At 42.7% G+C, this 17057-nt stretch overlaps 1 protein-coding gene across 1 annotated transcript; it reads left to right on the plus strand.

The window, feature by feature from the left end:
* The first annotated feature begins 12399 nt into the window (after positions 1 to 12399).
* LOC148054947 (endogenous retrovirus group K member 6 Gag polyprotein-like) lies at positions 12400 to 13653 on the plus strand. Its single transcript, XM_087763646.1, has one exon. The coding sequence runs from the start codon at positions 12400 to 12402 to the stop codon at positions 13651 to 13653; it is 1254 nt and encodes a 417-aa protein (XP_087619772.1).
* The last annotated feature ends 3404 nt before the right edge of the window (positions 13654 to 17057 follow it).

Consider the following 17057-nt stretch of genomic DNA (forward strand, 5'->3'; position numbering starts at 1 on the left):
CCGTACGAGGAGCGGCTGAAGTCACTTGGTCTGTTCAGCCTGGAGAAGAGGAGACTGAGGGGAGACCTCATCGTGGTCTACAGCTTCCTCACAAGGGAAGGAGGAGGGGCAGGTGCTGATGTCTTCTCCCTGATGACCAATGATAGGACCTGAGGGAACGGCAGGAAGATATGCCAGGGGAGGTTTAGGTTGGACGTTAGGAAAAGGTTGTTCACTCAGAGGGTGGTGGAGCACCGGAACAGGCTCCCCCAGGAGGCAGTAATGGCGCCAAGCCTGACAACATTTTAGAAGCATTTGGACAATGCCCTCAGACATATGGTGTGAATTTTGGGGTTGTCCTATGCAGGGACAGGAGTTGGACTCGATGATCCTTGTGGGTCCCTTCCAACTCAGGACATTCTATGATTCTATGACTGAACAGGCAACTATTTGCTGTAATATCCCAGGTGACACAAAAGTCTTTTGTGAGAAAACAAGTCAATACAAAGCCTGTGTCCCAGTATAATCTTTCTCAAGGTGACTCAGATTTAAGAAAAATAATAAAATTAACAAAGACCTTTCAATGTTGACTTCAGATTCTGAGCTTAGACCATACCAAGCGGAATAAGTAGTCATATACATGTGGGTTTGATGGTCTGTGAAAGTGTCAGCATGCAGAGGAAATACCATTACTGAGTGGCAAGAGAAGAATTCTGAGTTAATGGTGTTTATCACACATTTTTCTATCAGTTTAAGAGACTGTAAATTAATTTAGTCAATGGAAAGTGGGATTTCATGTGGGAGCATTGATATTACCAGAGAGAGAGTGAATTCTTGTTTTACACAATAGGATCAAGTAGGGGAAGGAATGCAGAATGATCAGGATCCATCCATGCCACAATGACTCTGAGTGACTCTAGTGATTGAGACACAATAAAGTATGTCCATCCCTGCACACCGACCTGGACGGCTGCTTAATCTAAAGGTCCATAATGGATCTTAAAGGTATCTTTTCTCCTATGCCCTCTCTGCCCTCTCCTGAGAAATATTAAAGACAGTTGAGATGCAGCTTAGGAGATGTAAGGCAGTTCCTTCTAATGTCAGAAGATATGTCAGAAGATCTTTTTCAATGCTGGATAATCTTTTGCAAAAACAAAAGGGACTTTTTGATCAATTGTCCAGAATTTGAACACAAAGTTAGAAAATTATTACAGTCTGACCAGTTAATGACAGCAGACTAGTCTCTGTAATGATGGATGCTGCAGTCAGAAAAAAAAACAAGTATAGAAACTAAACCCTCTTTTTCTTTTCTGTAAGACAATATTTGCTTGTTATTTTGACTTCTTCAGAAGCTTTTGCCACACCCCACAGCCAATGTTTGAAAAATCCTTTGAAGACAGAAAACTCTGCAAAAATTGTAAATACTATTAAGGGTAAATTCTATTGGCTTTCAATCCCCTGAATTGATAAAATAATAAAAAAGGAATAGGACCTGAGTATGGCTGTGCACTCTAGGGGGAAGTATCATGCTTTTCTGGAACTGGATAGAAGAATATAGTTTCAGAGGAAAGTACATGTTTCAGAATACTATTACTTTCTAGGAGCTGTAACATATGATCTGGGGCTGCAGCTCCTTTTACCCCTACCAAGCAGTCAGAGTTCAGATGTGAATGGAGCAGACTTTAGTCAGTGTCCTGGTTTCAGCTGGGATAGCACTGATTTTTCTTCCTAGTAGCTGGTATAGTGCTGTGTTTTGGATTTAGTATGAGATAACACACTGATGTTTTAGTTGTTGCTAAGTAGTGCTTACACTAGTCAAGGACTTTTCAGCTTCCCATGCTCTGCCTGGTGCCCAAGAAGCTGGGAGGGGGCACAGCCAGGACAGCTGACCCAGACTGTCCAAAGGGATACTCCATACCATATGACGTCATGCTCAGCATATAAACTGGGGAGAGTTGGCTGGGGGGCAGCGATCGCTGCTTGGGGACGTGCTGGGCATCAGTTGGCAGGTGGTGAAAAATTGTATAGTGTATAACTTGCTTTGTATATTATTATTGTATTATTATTCTATTATTATTATTATTATTATTCTATTATTATTATTATTACCATTACTACTATTCTATTTTATTTTACTTCAATTATTAAACTGTTCTTATCTCAACCCACGAGTTTTTCTGACTTTCACCCTTCCAATTTTCTCCCCCACCCCACCAGGGGGGGAGTGAGCGAGCGGCTGTGTGGTGCATAGTTGCTGGCTGGGGTTAAACCACAACAGTCGGACATTTAGGCTTTGAGTAATTGCTGAACAAAACTTAACCAGAATGAACTGAATGTCAGCATGTCTCATGACCACCTTATCCTAATATCAACTGTAAGAATAAATACCATTTTTATTCAGGTAGTGATAACCTGTCTAAAATCACTTCCTCCACCACTTTGTGACTTGCTCATTCTTTCCAGAAATACCTTTCAGGAAAGGTATTATTGACATGGTGTATTGTTATATATGTCAATGCATAAGAAGCAATGGCCTAGCAAATGGAACTCCATATTATGAGGAAACTGAACTTCAAGAATATTTTCACCTTCAAAATTAACTTTACAGGAGACTGTCATGTGTTGATCATTTCTCACTTGTGGCAAATAAGGCTGTAATATGTCATAAGCGACAAAATAACCCAATAATGCAGCATAGCAGCAAGACATTCAAACTAAATGGGTAAGATTCATTTCATCTGCACTAGCTCTGTGTAGGCATCTTGCATTCTTGTATAATCAGCAGACAGAAACAAGAATTTTTGGGATGCAGTTTTAGTCATCTATTTTATCATTACATGATTGTCACACTGAAGTGCCCCTTTCTCCTCTCTAAATAGCCTACAGTGACTAGCTTGGAAGCAGATGTCAGTGCTGTAATAGTTACATTTACTTACGTGAACCCTGACGTAGATGTCTGGTAAGTGCTTGCTATCTACTCTGAGGTGTATATGAAGCCATTGCTCTTCACCTTTCACTTATTGCCTTCAGGTGTTTATGGTTGCTCCACAGTAAAGATATAACATGGAGCCATTTGAGCACTCCTCATCCATTTCAGAGAAAAATCAAATGAATCCTTAAATCATCTTCAGTGCCAATCACTTTCACAGCTACAGTCTCCTGGACATGGAGTCAGATGAAGATTTTGCAGATAATTCATGTGGAAGCGGTACATGTACAGCAGCGTGTGCATGGCAGAACAGTGCAAATGAGCAGAGGGAAGAGAGACCCTGAGCACTGCAAAGATGCAAGTATCCCACGAGCCAGAAAAAGAGAGGAGAGGAGAGGAGAGGAGAGGAGAGGAGAGGAGAGGAGAGGAGAGGAGAGGAGAGGAGAGGAGAGGAGAGGAGAGGAGAGGAGAGGAGAGGAGAGGAGAGGAGAGGAGAGGAGAGGAGAGGAGAGGAGAGGAGAGGAGAGGAGAGGAGAGGAGAGGAGAGGAGAGGAGAGGAGAGGAGAGGAGAGGAGAGGAGAGGAGAGGAGAGGAAGGAAGGAAGGAAGGAAGGAAGGAAGGAAGGAAGGAAGGAAGGAAGGAAGGAAGGAAGGAAGGAAGGAAGGATTTCATAAATCTGTCTTTGGTTCCGAGGTTTTAGAAAACTAATTTCATTCTAATACATCTTTGTGTGACTTTAGAAGTTGCTAGATCATGAGACAACACCATCCATCATTAAAAAAGTACTAGCCTATCTTTATCAGCTGAACTACGATATGCATGTAATTGTGTTGTCCCTGTTGCATGGTCAAACAAGGACAGCATTTAATGAATAATTCTAATGATTGATTAACATTTATCTAAATATCATGAACTTGAGATTGTTCCATACTTGCTTTTATCTACATAGATCCATTCAGTAATTTAGTCTGCATTTAACAGTGAATTTATTGTGGAATGACCTAAGGTCTCTGTTTGGACACTTATTCAGAATTCAAGTGACCTTAATTCAGTGTAACTTTGAAAGTGAATCAAGCAAAATCAAAATAAGACCACTTTAATTCTCAGTCAGAGATCCACATGACAGTTTAATGAGGTTGAAATAATCCACTTTAAAAATTAATTCAGGATAATTTTGCAAGTGTCTCACCTCTGCATAGACAAACCCCTAATACTTCCACAATACTACAGCTCAGGTAAAGCAAAGCCACATCTTCAGTCTATGTGAAACAATGCAGAAATTAACTCAAGCATTGGCTGTGACTGATTACATATCTGTGCAGGACCTGGCATACTGGAGTCTTGTTGTTCATTGGCCACAAAAATAAGTCATTAATTAATATATTGGTTGCACGAATACCAAAGTCAGTTATTTAAAATATATGAATCAGTGTACTGAAAATGTATATTTTTTATAACTAACGTTCCACATCTTTGCTGTCTGAGCAGTGTCTTCTTCTCGTAGGTCCACATTTTGAAGATAGGTTGCTGGGCTTATTATTTGTGTATGACTCTCCTGACATTTCCTGTGAGTCAGGATCCCTTTGTACACTGTTTCTCAAATTGTATAAATGATCTTGAAATTCTCATGTCTCTCTTTGCCCTGGTTAACAGATAAGTATTCACATATCAGTTGAGTCTAATCATGTCCCTCCTCGTTTATCCTTGGTTTGTACAAGCTGTTAAGGATCCTCCACCACCCCCCAACTACTGTAACTCAATCTCACATTCTGGAATTGTATTTGTACTAGTATCTGAAGAGAAAGTAAAGGGTGGATTTGTCCAGTCTAGCTCAATTTAGCAATGTTATTCAACAGTGTCCTAGGTCACCATAAGCCAGTGATGTTGTTGTTACTCGCAGGTTAATACTGCTAGTTATGTGCTCAAAGTTAACATCCCTTCTGTAGCCAAAAAAAAGAACTAGATATTCTCCTTTTCTTCTTTTGTCCTTCTAGGGCTGTAATGAGAACAAATGGAAGTGACCTTATATTGCGGGACACTCCTTATAGTGTTTTAATACAACTTTCATTACACTGAAAGTCTTGCAAGGTATTCATTAGAACATTAATAAAGTCTTTGTGGAGGGCTTAATAGCTAAAACAAGCTATTGAAATTAGCCAATCATTCTATAATTGAACTTCCTTTGAATCTTTTGCTGCAGTAAGGTGAAGTAAGTTGCCTGAGGTACTGGATGTATGTTTTAGTGCTTGGTTACGTGCAAAATGAATGAATGAAACTGATAAAAGTAATGAGTAAGAATTCACAACTGTTATCTGTTCTGTTTCTTACAGCCTTGAACCTTCAAATTCAATCCATCTTGGATTCTAGATTGGCATTTTCTCATTCTTCATGTAGATTTTCATTGAGTCTTCTACCACGTTCCCCAGTCTTCTACTGTGTTCCCCAGGGCTCAGTACTGGGGCCGGTCCTGTTCAATATCTTTATAGATGATCTGGCTGAGGGGACTGAATGCACCCTCAGGAAGTTTGCAGATGACACCAAGTTGGGTGGAAGTGTCGATCTGCCTGAAGGTAGGAAGGCCCTACAGAGGGACCTGGACAGGCTGGACCGATGGGCCAAGGCCAACTGTATGAGGTTCAACAAGGCTAAGTGCCGGGTCCTGCCCTTGGGTCACAACAACCCCATGCAATGCTACAGGCTGGGGGAGGAGTGGCTGGAGAGCTGCCTGGCGGAAAAGGACCTGGGGGTGTTGGTTGACAGCTGGCTGAACATGAGCCAGCAGTGTGCTCAGGTGGCCAAGAGGGCCAATGGCATCGTGGCCTGTATCAGGAATAGTGTGGCCAGCAGGACCAGGGAGGTGATAGTGCCCTGTACTCAGCATTGGTGAGGCCGCACCTCGAGTACTGTGTTCAGTTTTGGGCCCCTCACTACAAGAAGGACATTGAGGTGCTGGAGTGTGTCCAAAGAAGGGCAATGAAGCTGGTGAAGGGTCTAGAGCACAAGTCTTATGAGGAATGGCTGAGGGAGCTGGGGTGGTTAATTTGGAGAAGAGGAGGCTGAGGGGAGACCTTATTGCTCTCTACAGCTACCTGAAAGGAGGTTGTAGTGAGGTGGGGGTTGGTCTCTTCTCCCAAGTAACAAGTGATAGAACAAGAGGAAACGGCCTCAAGTTGTGCCAGGGGAGGTTTAGGTTGGATATTAGGAAAAATTTCTTTACCGAAAGGGTAGTCGGGCACTGGACCAGGCTGCCCAGGGAAGTGGTTGAGTCTCCATCCCTGGAGGTATTTAAAAGACGTGTAGATGTGGTGCCTAGGGACATGGTTTAGTGTTGGACTTGGCAGTGTTAGGTTAATGGTTGGACTTGATGATCTTAAGGGTCTTTTCCAACCTTAATGATTCTATGATTCTATGATTCTATGTGCCACACAACCAAATTAACCATTTGCTATCATGGAAAATATGGAAGTTGTGCTTTTGTATTCTTATCCTTAAGCTATAGGTTTCCTTCTCCTAGCCCAGAAAAGATCATTCACCCCTGGAATAGGTATATTCATATTAGTACCAGTCTTTAAGCTTCTTCTGTAATGAAGATGTCATTGTGCTGGGTGCTAAGCTAACACACACACACACAAAATACAGTCTCTTTCTCAGAGAATTTATAGTTAAATCAAATAAATAACATCAGTTCTTACAAAATTGTGTGCTTGAATCACTAAACTTTACACTCTTGATCCTCAAAAGGAAATTCATGCTAAGTTGGGTTTTGTTATGTGCACTAGGATAATTATGTATCTCAGAAAGCTGATCCAGGAAAACCTTGATGCTTAGCAGAAGCCCGTCTTAAATTCACCAATGAATACTTCTTGGATTTCATGCCTTCTCTGAAGCACAGCTTCTTTACAGGAAGTTTATTTTTTTTTTCACGTAAGTATGCACAGTGAGTGGGATGCAACACCCTTGAAGGTGTCTATCTCTGCTTGTTGACTAGAGAGGAAGCCTAGACAACCATTAAATCAGATATCTGCCAGGATATGTCTCCCTTAGCAAGTAGTGAAGATCGACAGGAGTGGATCTGTAGAGCTGCTGAGGAGCTGGCATCCATAACATGTGTGTTTTTTTCACCTCAGATCAGCTCTGCTACAGCCCAATGGGCTAAATGTCCACTTGTGGTTGGATTACACTGGATGTGTTCCAGAAGCACATTTTACAAAGTAGTTTCATCTGCAGATAATTTAGTTTACGTATTCCACAATGTGAACCAAAGCATAGCCGGTGAGGAAGAACAGGGAATTTGAGAAATGTAATCCTGATCCAAATTCAAACAAACAAACAAACAAACAAACACGCACCCCCAATGTAAATACACCCTTAATTAATGCTAGAAATAAGAAATCTTATCCACATATTCATGGTTATTTTTGATTGCAAGACACTATATGTCATGATGTTAGTGGTCTCTTCTAGACTTTTGCTTACAAATTCAATACTTCATTGTAGAAATATTTTCATAACTTTTAAAAATGTAAATACTGTCACATCTGTTTTTTCGTATAAATTTTGGCTTGTTTTAATAACTTTGGATTTGTGTATATACACGCATGTGTGTTTGTGTTAGTGTGGGGGTACATACATATATACACACATACATATATATATAAGGAAAAGATCCTGTTAATTACAAACAAAATATATTTCTCTGTAAGTATAATGAAGATGAAAGAGGAGAAAGGGGAAGCTCCAAAGAGTGCAAAATGGTTCAGGCAACCACGTTTTGTATATTCTGCCAGCCGAAGAATCAGAGCTGGCATTTGTCTAGCAGAGTGATTTTCAGCCAGGATTGTTGAAGGCCCTGTGAAAAGAAGAGAGGCTCCTCTCCTGGCATGCGTCATCCTACTGTAGCATTAAGGACACTCCCAGCATTTCTTAGAGACTCCGGAGGCCATCACAATATCAAGAACTTGTCATTTACTCAGTAGAGGAAGAAGATTGTGATGTGCCCATCTACACAAAAGAGGCAGATGCACTGACTTTTCAAGGGATACAAAATAGTGATACCATGGTGCTTCCTAGCACAAAACACCTTCTACTTAATACTAGGCAAATATTTAACGGCTCATTAGAACATCACAATTGGAGAAGGACATTCTAATCCAAACATGTACTTACATGTTTGGCAGCTTTGACTGAAGTTGCTGTGAATCCAGCCAGTAGATAGCTTGGCCTAGTTAATTAGTCATGCCTTCTCTAGTGTCTTGTCAGTCCTTGGCAATCATGAAAGTCTGGACATAGGCTAAAGCATAGCACAGTGGGAAGGAGGGCTGAAAAAAAAAGGGTCTTCCATCACAGGTGAAATGATAATTAGTCAGACCTGTATTTCAAGTGGCAGCAGCATCAGAGCAGATTGTGCATGGCATCCTCTAATTTTCTATATACTTTTAATTATCTTTTAATTACTAACAGTTCTTGTCCACTCCAAATGCACTTGGCTAGCACCAAGCTTCTTTTTGCTTTTTCCTTTTCCATTTTTTCCTCTACTTGTTCTAATCTAGACCAGTTCCAACTGCTAACGCATCAATGTCAGAAATTGCAGTCAAGCACAGCCTGTCCCCAAATCCCAACCTCTGTAAACACAATGGCTCATTAATAACTTTAAAAGGACGACGACACTGATACTGTTTGTAGGGTCCTGCCACTCAGGACTGCCAAAGTTAAGGAAATTAACATGGAAAAATTGTCAACTGCAAAACATTAGTGTTTATCAACAGATCAATCAAACTTCAACTACTGTAAATTGTGCTTTTAGCTAAATAAAATGTATCCACAATGGCAATTTATTGAATGCCTTATTTTGTTACTGTTGTGCCCTTGTATTGGTTTCAATGAGAGACAGAGAAAGAAAAAAGAGTGAGACAGAAGCTCTGGCACTCCCCTTTCCCCCTTCGCTCTCCAACTCCCCTGACACCTGCCAAATCTCCCACAACTGCTGAGCTCTCGAAAGTTACAGCTACATGTTTCACGATGAGTGGCAAATCAGAACTGCTGAACAAAATTCTCATGAAGTCAATTAAGTGTTAATTAGCTTTGACTGAGGGCACACGAGTCTCCAGCAAGCTGAATAAATGTCAAGGTGATGAAGCTGTATACTAAGTACGGGGTTTACATGCGTGGAGAGCTTATGATTTAAGGGGTTATTTTTTTCCCTTCTTTCATCATTGCCTTCTCTCTCTTTTATATCAGAAAGAGACAGAATGCTACAGCAAGAACAAAGTTTTCCTTCACTTGTTCATAGCCATGTTTACTACAAATTGTTGGATAGGAAATTTGCTGCAAATTGTTGGGTAGTCCTGCTAAAGGGAAAGTGATTTATTGGCACGAAAGCAGGCTTTGGAGGGAAATAACAGAAAGAAACCAGAGAGAGAAATTAGAAAAGTATGACATTCAAAGCCAGCTCTGATCTTAATTCATTGTTTGCTGGATCTTCTATTCTGAATGGAATAATAAAATAGTTAATAATAACTAATATTTAAAAGAAGTAATAAATAATAACTAATTAGATAAAATATATATATGTGATATAAATTATAATTTGATCAGTCTCTACTAAGATTTTAGCCTGCTGAAACTTGAGAAGACACATGCAAGGAATTAAAACCAACCAACCAACCAACCAGACAAAAATCCTTGATGGAAAAATGTACTGTGGTCTGGAAGAGACTCAGTTAGGAGAAGTGAAAAGCCAGACAGTATATCTGCTGTCATGACATGAATACTAGCTGTAATATTATTATTTTTACTAGCTTAAACCTAGGTTGGGGTCTAGAGGCCTCAGTCAAGATCAGGGCCCCAGTCTGGTAGATGCTATAAAAAAGATCACATGTCCTTCCTGCTAGGATTTTACAGTCTATAGCTGTGATCTTGCAATTAACTTACAGTAGGTTGTTTCCAACACGGAGCCCATTACATGACTCTGGTTTCAAACAAATGAGCTAGAGGAAAGGTGTTATTATTACCATGTTTTACAGGTTCAGAAGGAAAAATTAAGTGCCTTGCCCAGGGTCAGACAATATATGACACTGATAATGAAAAAGCTGGGAATTCAGGCTTGGCTTCGAGTCCAAGCTGCTGTTTGCATTGCAACACTGTCCCCACCGGGAAGATTTCTGTAGAGAGCTAATGATATCCTAGTTTGAGTGGCAGACAAGGAACTCTCAACTGTGACTAACATTTCCAAGCAGGTCTTTGAGCTGAAACAGTTAATATTAACAGACCAGAAAATAAAGTTATGGGCATATTTTAGAGGATACAAGAAGTAGACTGACAGATTTCTGTTAATTTCTGCTATGTGAGAATAAAATAAGGAGGTAAGACCTGCACCTAACTTGGATGCTCATTGGATAAGTTTGCCTAAACTCATGGTTTTAACAGAGGACTTGGTGTTTGGGAAAGACACTTCAAGTTCCTTGCCAAAATCTTTGCCTTTCCGCTGACATATCTAAGAAAAGGATAAACCACTTTCTGTAGGAAAGGGGAAAGTTTGATAGCAACAGAGGAATCCTAGCTTCATAGAATCATATAATTGTTTAGGTTGGAAAAGACCTTTAAGATCATCAAGTCCAACTGTTGACCTAGCACTGCCAAGTCCACCACTAAACCATGTCCCTAAGTGCCACGGCTAAATGTCTTTATAATACCTCTAGGGATGGGGACTCAACCACTTCCCTGGGCAGCCTGTTCCAATGCCTGACTACCCTTTCAGTGAAGAAGTTTTTCCTGATATCCAACCTAAACCTCCCCTGGCGCAACTTGAGGCCATTTCCTCTTGTCCTGCTACTTGCTACTTGGGAGAAGAGACCAACCCCCACCTCACTACAACCTCCTTTCAGGTAGTTGTAGAGAGCAATAAGGTCTCCCCTCAGCCTCCTCTTCTCCAAACTAAACAACCCCAGCTCCCTCAGCCGCTCCTCATAAGACTTGTGCTCCAGACCCTTCACCAACTTCATTGCCCTTCTTTGGACACTCTCCAGCACCTCCATGTCCTTCTTGCAGTGAGGGGCTCAAAACTGAACACAGTATTCAAGGTGTGGCCTCACCAGTGCCGAGTACAAGGGGACGATCACTTCCCTAGTCCTGCTGGCCACACTATTTCTGATGCAAGCCAGGATGCTATTGGCCTTCTTGGCCACCTGAGCACGCTGCTGGCTCTTATTCAGCCGGCTGTTGATCAGCACCCCCAGGTCCTTTTCTGCCAGGCAGGTCTCCAGCCACTCCTCCCCAAGCCTGTAGCATTGCATGGGACTGTTGTGACCCAAGTGCAGGACCCGGCACTTAGCCTTGTTGAACCTCATACAATTGGCCTCGGCCAATAAAAATATGTCTCATTCTGGCTGGCAGAGAGAGTAGACCACCTAAAAGAAGCAGCAAATATTCATTGAATCTGAAAGCCAGCACATTATTGACTAATCGACATGAAAACATTATTCATAAATGGAAAGTGGAACTCCTCAACACAGGATATTACTGTGTGGGAATAAATGAGGCTGTGTTTGACTTTGACGAGATGCAGCTGTGCCCTTGAGGCTTGTTACAAACAAGTTCGCAAAAACTTAGAGGCAGCAAAATAAGGATGTCATTAGATACATTTCTGAAAGAGAAAAGTCGCATGCGCCAACTTGAAGAACCAATAAGCAGCGCGGAAGAGACATGTGAACGTAAGACAATAACCAATGAAATAAGTTTTGCTTGCTCGTGAACACTAGATCATATTATAAAAGGGATAGATTGTAAAAATAAAGGGTCTTCGCTTGTCTTTGCCTGAACTCATATGCGGAGTCCGTGTCTCATTCCCTTCAAATGGTGACCCCGACGTGATCCAGAGGAGGCAGCGCTGCAAGTAGTGTCCGGAGGGAACCCAGCTGAACGACTCAAGTTGACGGCAGGACCGCGGCTTTAATCCCGGGACATCACCTTAAGAAACAGGTGAGCAGCTGGGCAGTAATCATGGGAGCTAACATATCAGCTGAAGAAGAAGCTATAGTTAAACTTTTAACGCAGCTATTAGCGAAACGAGGAGTGAAGTATGACACATATAAAATAAAATTATTACTGAAGTTCTTGCAAAAGCAAGGGGCTCCCTCTACAGTCTCTGCAGTATTTGATGTGAAAACTTGGGAACAGGCAGGGGAGACGATTTGGGAGGTGTCGTCCAGAGGGGACACCACCACCACCGAAGTCATGACCACTTGGCAATTAGTGACTGAGACCTTGCGCTCATGGCAAGCTGAAAAAAAGGTACAAAACACAGTCGCTCAAGCGGCGCAGATAGGGAATGATGAACTGAGTGAAAGCAAGCCCCAAGATAAGGAAGCTCTTATAGACTTGGGGAAAATGAAAAGAATGAGAACTTGGGTGAAACAAACAAGGGAACAGGACTCAGACCGCCTCCCCCAAGTTCCATTCCAATGAAACCCACTCCATCCTGTCCCCCGTGTCCGATGCAGCCGCCCGCGCTGCAGGCTGTACCACAGCCTGAGCGAGCCTTCGACCCCCGGGATCGGTGGGAGCAGCTCCGTAGGGAAGCACTGAAAGATGGAGAAACCGCGGGGTTCGCGTTTCCGGTGCGGGTACAAGATAATAGACCAAACAAATGGATCCCCTTTCAATGGGATCTGATTAAGGAATTAAGGAAAACCGTCAGCGTGTACGGTTTAAACGCGCCGTTTTCTCAATCACTGTTGGAAAATGTTATGACGGGACAGTTATTAATGCCATTTGACTCACGACAAGTGGCTGCAATGATCTTAACACCGACCCAGCGATTACTCTGGGAGCAAAAATGGAGGGAACGCTGTGAGGTAGCCGCCCTGAACAATCTAGCGCGACAGGATGGAGATCCCCTTGCCGGAGCAGGGATACCCCAGCTGATGGGTACTGACCCTTTGCTGGATCCCCGGTTACAGGCTAGATTAGACCCAAATATCCTTCGACAATCCGCGGCGTTAGCTCTTCAGGCGATGTTGCGGCTGCCCGAAGTGGGAAAGCCAGAGCAATTGTTTACTAGTATTCGGCAGGGGACCCAAGAACCATATATGCAATTCATTGATAGGTTAAGAGATGCATTGGATAAACAAATCGAAAATCGTGAGGCAAAAGCAGCCCTAATACTAAAGCTAGCAGTGGAAAATGCAAATACAGATTGTAAAAAATTACTGCAGGCGCTACCTGTAAATGCCACACTGGTGCAGATGATAGAGGCTTGTAATAGAGTTGGATCTATTGAACATCATACTGCCGCGTTGGCAGGAGCGTTTGCTGCAGCCCTCAACATTGGGAAGGGTGCTGACGGGGAACGGCGATGCTATCGGTGTCATGCCACCGGACACCTAGCTGCTGATTGCCCACAGCGGGCCAGCCGAAGTGCCGCTCCCAATCCTCCTACCCTATGTCCACGATGTGGAAAAGGGTGGCACTGGGCTAACCAGTGCCCCTCGAAATATAATGCGGAAGGACAACCCCTGCCAGCACGGCAGGGAAACGGGAGGCAGAGCACGGGGCGGAGCCGTGCGATGACACAAGCTCCACCGCCTCTCGGACCGAAAGGACGGCCAACGCCAGGTTTCCGGCCAAGGGCAATGCTGGCCGAGAGGCTGGTTTCTGCAACAGTGATGGCAACTTCACAGACATCGTCCCCGTGGGCACCCTCGCCACCCAGACCAGAGGGAGTGCCGGACTGGATGTCGCCACAGTAGGATCCCATGTGCAAAAAACCCCGCTAAACATGAAAGGACCCATTGGACAAGGATATAGTGCACTATTATTAGGTAGATCAAGCACCACCTTAACAGGCTGTTTTGTTTTGCCTGGAGTAATTGATGCCGACTATGAGGGGCAAATTCAAGCAATGGTTTGGACTTCTCCTCCCCCAGTATTTATACCTAAGGGAACCAGAATTGCTCAACTAATCCTGTTTAAAGCTACAGTTCCGCGAGCTGAAAATCACACGTGGCACAACGCAGGATTCGGATCAACAGGGCCTCCTGCGATTTTTTGGGCCACAGACATCGCCACTACAAGACCGACACTTACAGTTACGTTACGCAACCCACGCGCAACTCCTTCTTGTACCCAGCTATCAGTCTTAATGGATACTGGAGCCGATGTTACTGTCTTAGCTCTTAAGGACTGGCCACGTAGTTGGCCGTTAGCCACCCCCACAGAGGGCTGGATTGGAGTCGGTGGCCTTTCTCAAACCTTTCAAAGTACCCACCTGCTCAATATCAATACCCAAGAAGGTTCTACATTTACCGTACGGCCATATGTGACAAATTTGCCCATGAGCCTGTTGGGGCGAGACGTAATGTCCCAATGTGGCTTCACCTTAAATTGCCCTGAAAATTTTCAGTAGCGGCCGTTGATGAGCGACTGACAATGAAACTTATTTGGAAAAAAGAAACACCCATTTGGATAGATCAATGGCCACTCCCCAAAGAAAAGGTCGCTGCCCTTCAAGAACTGGTCAAAGAACAAGTTCAACAAGGACATATCACTCCTACAACCAGCCCCTGGAATTCTCCTGTATTTGTTATAAAAAAGAAGAGTGGAAAATGGCGACTGCTACATGACTTGAGATAAATAAACGAAGCTATGGAAGAAATGGGAGCGCTCCAACCTGGCTTGCCCTCGCCAACAATGATACCCCGAAATTGGGACATAATCACAGTAGACTTAAAAGACTGCTTCTTTACTATCCCACTGCATCCTAACAGGAAAAGCAGTCATCACATGGCAAAAAGAAGGTCAATGGCAACACAAAATAGAACAAATTGAGGGTTCACCTCAATTAGTCGAGTTGCACGCCATTACCATGGCTTTTAGAGAATGGCCTCTAACTCCACTAAATATTGTATCAGACTCACTATATGCTGTAGGAATTGTGCAATGCATTGAAAGGGCACAACTAAAACATATACTGAAAGAAGCCTTGCTTTTGAAGTTTAAGGAGCTATTATTCTTAATAGAACAACGAAAACATCCCTATTGTGTAATCCACATTAGAAGCCATACAAACTTACCCGGGTTCTTTACAGAAGGAAATGCACGAGCCGATTACCTAACGAACATTGCATTACATACCCCAGTACCAAACACACTTTCTCAAGCTCAATTATCGCATCAATTTTTCCACCAATCTGCCAAAGCTCTTGTGAAACAATTTGCAATCTCTATGGGGGATGCAAAACTTGTTGTGCAAACACGTCCAGACTGTCAACAACAACCATCCCACCCATTGTTTGCGACAAACCCTAGGGGACTGTCCTCCCTTCAGCTCTGGCAAACTGACGTGACTCATGTACCCGACTTTGGTCGGCAGAGATACGTTCACGTTTCCATAGATACCTACTCCCATGCAATCTGGGCCACTGCAATGACAGGTGAAACTAGCCGGCACGTACAAAGCCACTTCCGAGCTGCCTTTGCAGCGCTTGGTATTCCAAAAGAAATAAAAACAGATAATGGCCCTGCATATGTCAGCCATGCGACACAAAAATTTTTCCACACATGGGGTATCACTCATAAGACAGGGATACCCCATTCCCCCACAGGGCAAGCTATTATAGAACGTGCACACAGAACCTTAAAAACTCTATTGCAAAAACAAAAAGAGGGGGAAGCTCAGGAATCTCCCCAAAAGAGATTAGGAAAAGCTATATATGTACTAAACCATTTATCGCTGCCTTTTCAACATGAAGATGTCACACCCATAGTCAAACATTTTAAAGCTATGGAGTCGGGAATGGCACATATATCACAGGAGAAGGCGATGGTAATGATGAAAAATTTAAATACTGGGTGTTGGGAAGGGCCATATCGGCTACTAATTTGGGGTCGAGGGTATGCTTGTGTCTCAACAGATGTAGGACCTAAGTGGGTACCTGCAAGGTGCGTAAGACCGGCCCTTGCATCGGATAACAGGAACGAGCAGCAGAAGACACTGAACTCCGAGAAGACTGATGGGAAATGATCCCCACGTGAACGTGAGAGCAGTTTGTGTCCATCGTTGGAGACCAGGAGTGTCTCTTTGTCCCATCTGTAAACGGTGTTGTGGATTTGTGATCTTTTTTTTAATTACTGTAATAAGTAAACAAGCCTTTGTGGTAGAAAAACAAAAAGGGGGAATTGTGGGAATAAATGAGGCTGTGTTTGACTTTGACGAGATGCAGCTGTGCCCTTGAGGCTTGTTACAAACAAGTTTGCAAAAACTTAGGGGCAGCAAAATAAGGATGTGATTAGATACGTTTCTGAAAGAGAAAAGTCGCGTGCGCCAACTTGAAGAACCAATAAGCAGCGCGGAAGAGACATGTGAACGTAAGACAATAACCAATGAAATAAGTTTTGCTTGCTCGTGAACACTAGATCATATTATAAAAGGGATAGATTGTAAAAATAAAGGGTCTTCGCTTGTCTTTGCCTGAACTCATATGCGGAGTCCGTGTCTCATTCCCTTCATTACTGAGCCAAAAGATAACATAAATATCAAGAAGGATTAAGAAAAGTCTATGGACATGAAAAGAAAATCTCAGTAAAATATCTTTAAAGAAATATTTAATTTCGTAGTCTGACTGTTAGTATAGATTTGTAGGTAATTTTTTTTTTTTTAGTAGGTAACTAGGAGAGAATATTTTGTACCTGTTTCTATTGACCAGAGCTGGAGATAGGTTACTGGATGAGACAAACACATCTGTTACAAGATGGCAGTTATAATACTTCTCTGTAGGTTTATTTCTTCTTTGTGCGTGTAGACACCAGAAGTCTAGAAAAGTCTTCTTTATCTTTGTTTCGTAAAATATTTTTTACAGTTTTTGGTTTTCAGTTTGAAAATATCAAACATTGTGGATGAATGCTATGGTTATTGATTCTGATAGTAGAGTTGGTCAGCAAATTTGAATGGAGGGAAGTTGCTCACATCTAGCGCCTAATAAAGAACCTGAATGACTCCAGCGGATAAGTGAAGGTAGACTTCACATGGTCCTTTAGATCAGCAATATGTCTTGATCTAACAGCCTTCTCAGAGTGATGGGTGGGCATAGCTATACCTTGGCTAGTCCATGGTAGGCTTCCCTTTGGAACCAAGTGTGCTGGAAAGTAAGATGTT

The sequence above is a fragment of the Nipponia nippon genome, unplaced genomic scaffold, assembly GCF_047370975.1.
Source record: "Nipponia nippon isolate SJK-2023a ecotype South Korea unplaced genomic scaffold, ASM4737097v1 scaffold_29, whole genome shotgun sequence".
Classification (NCBI taxonomy): Eukaryota; Metazoa; Chordata; class Aves; order Pelecaniformes; family Threskiornithidae; genus Nipponia; species Nipponia nippon.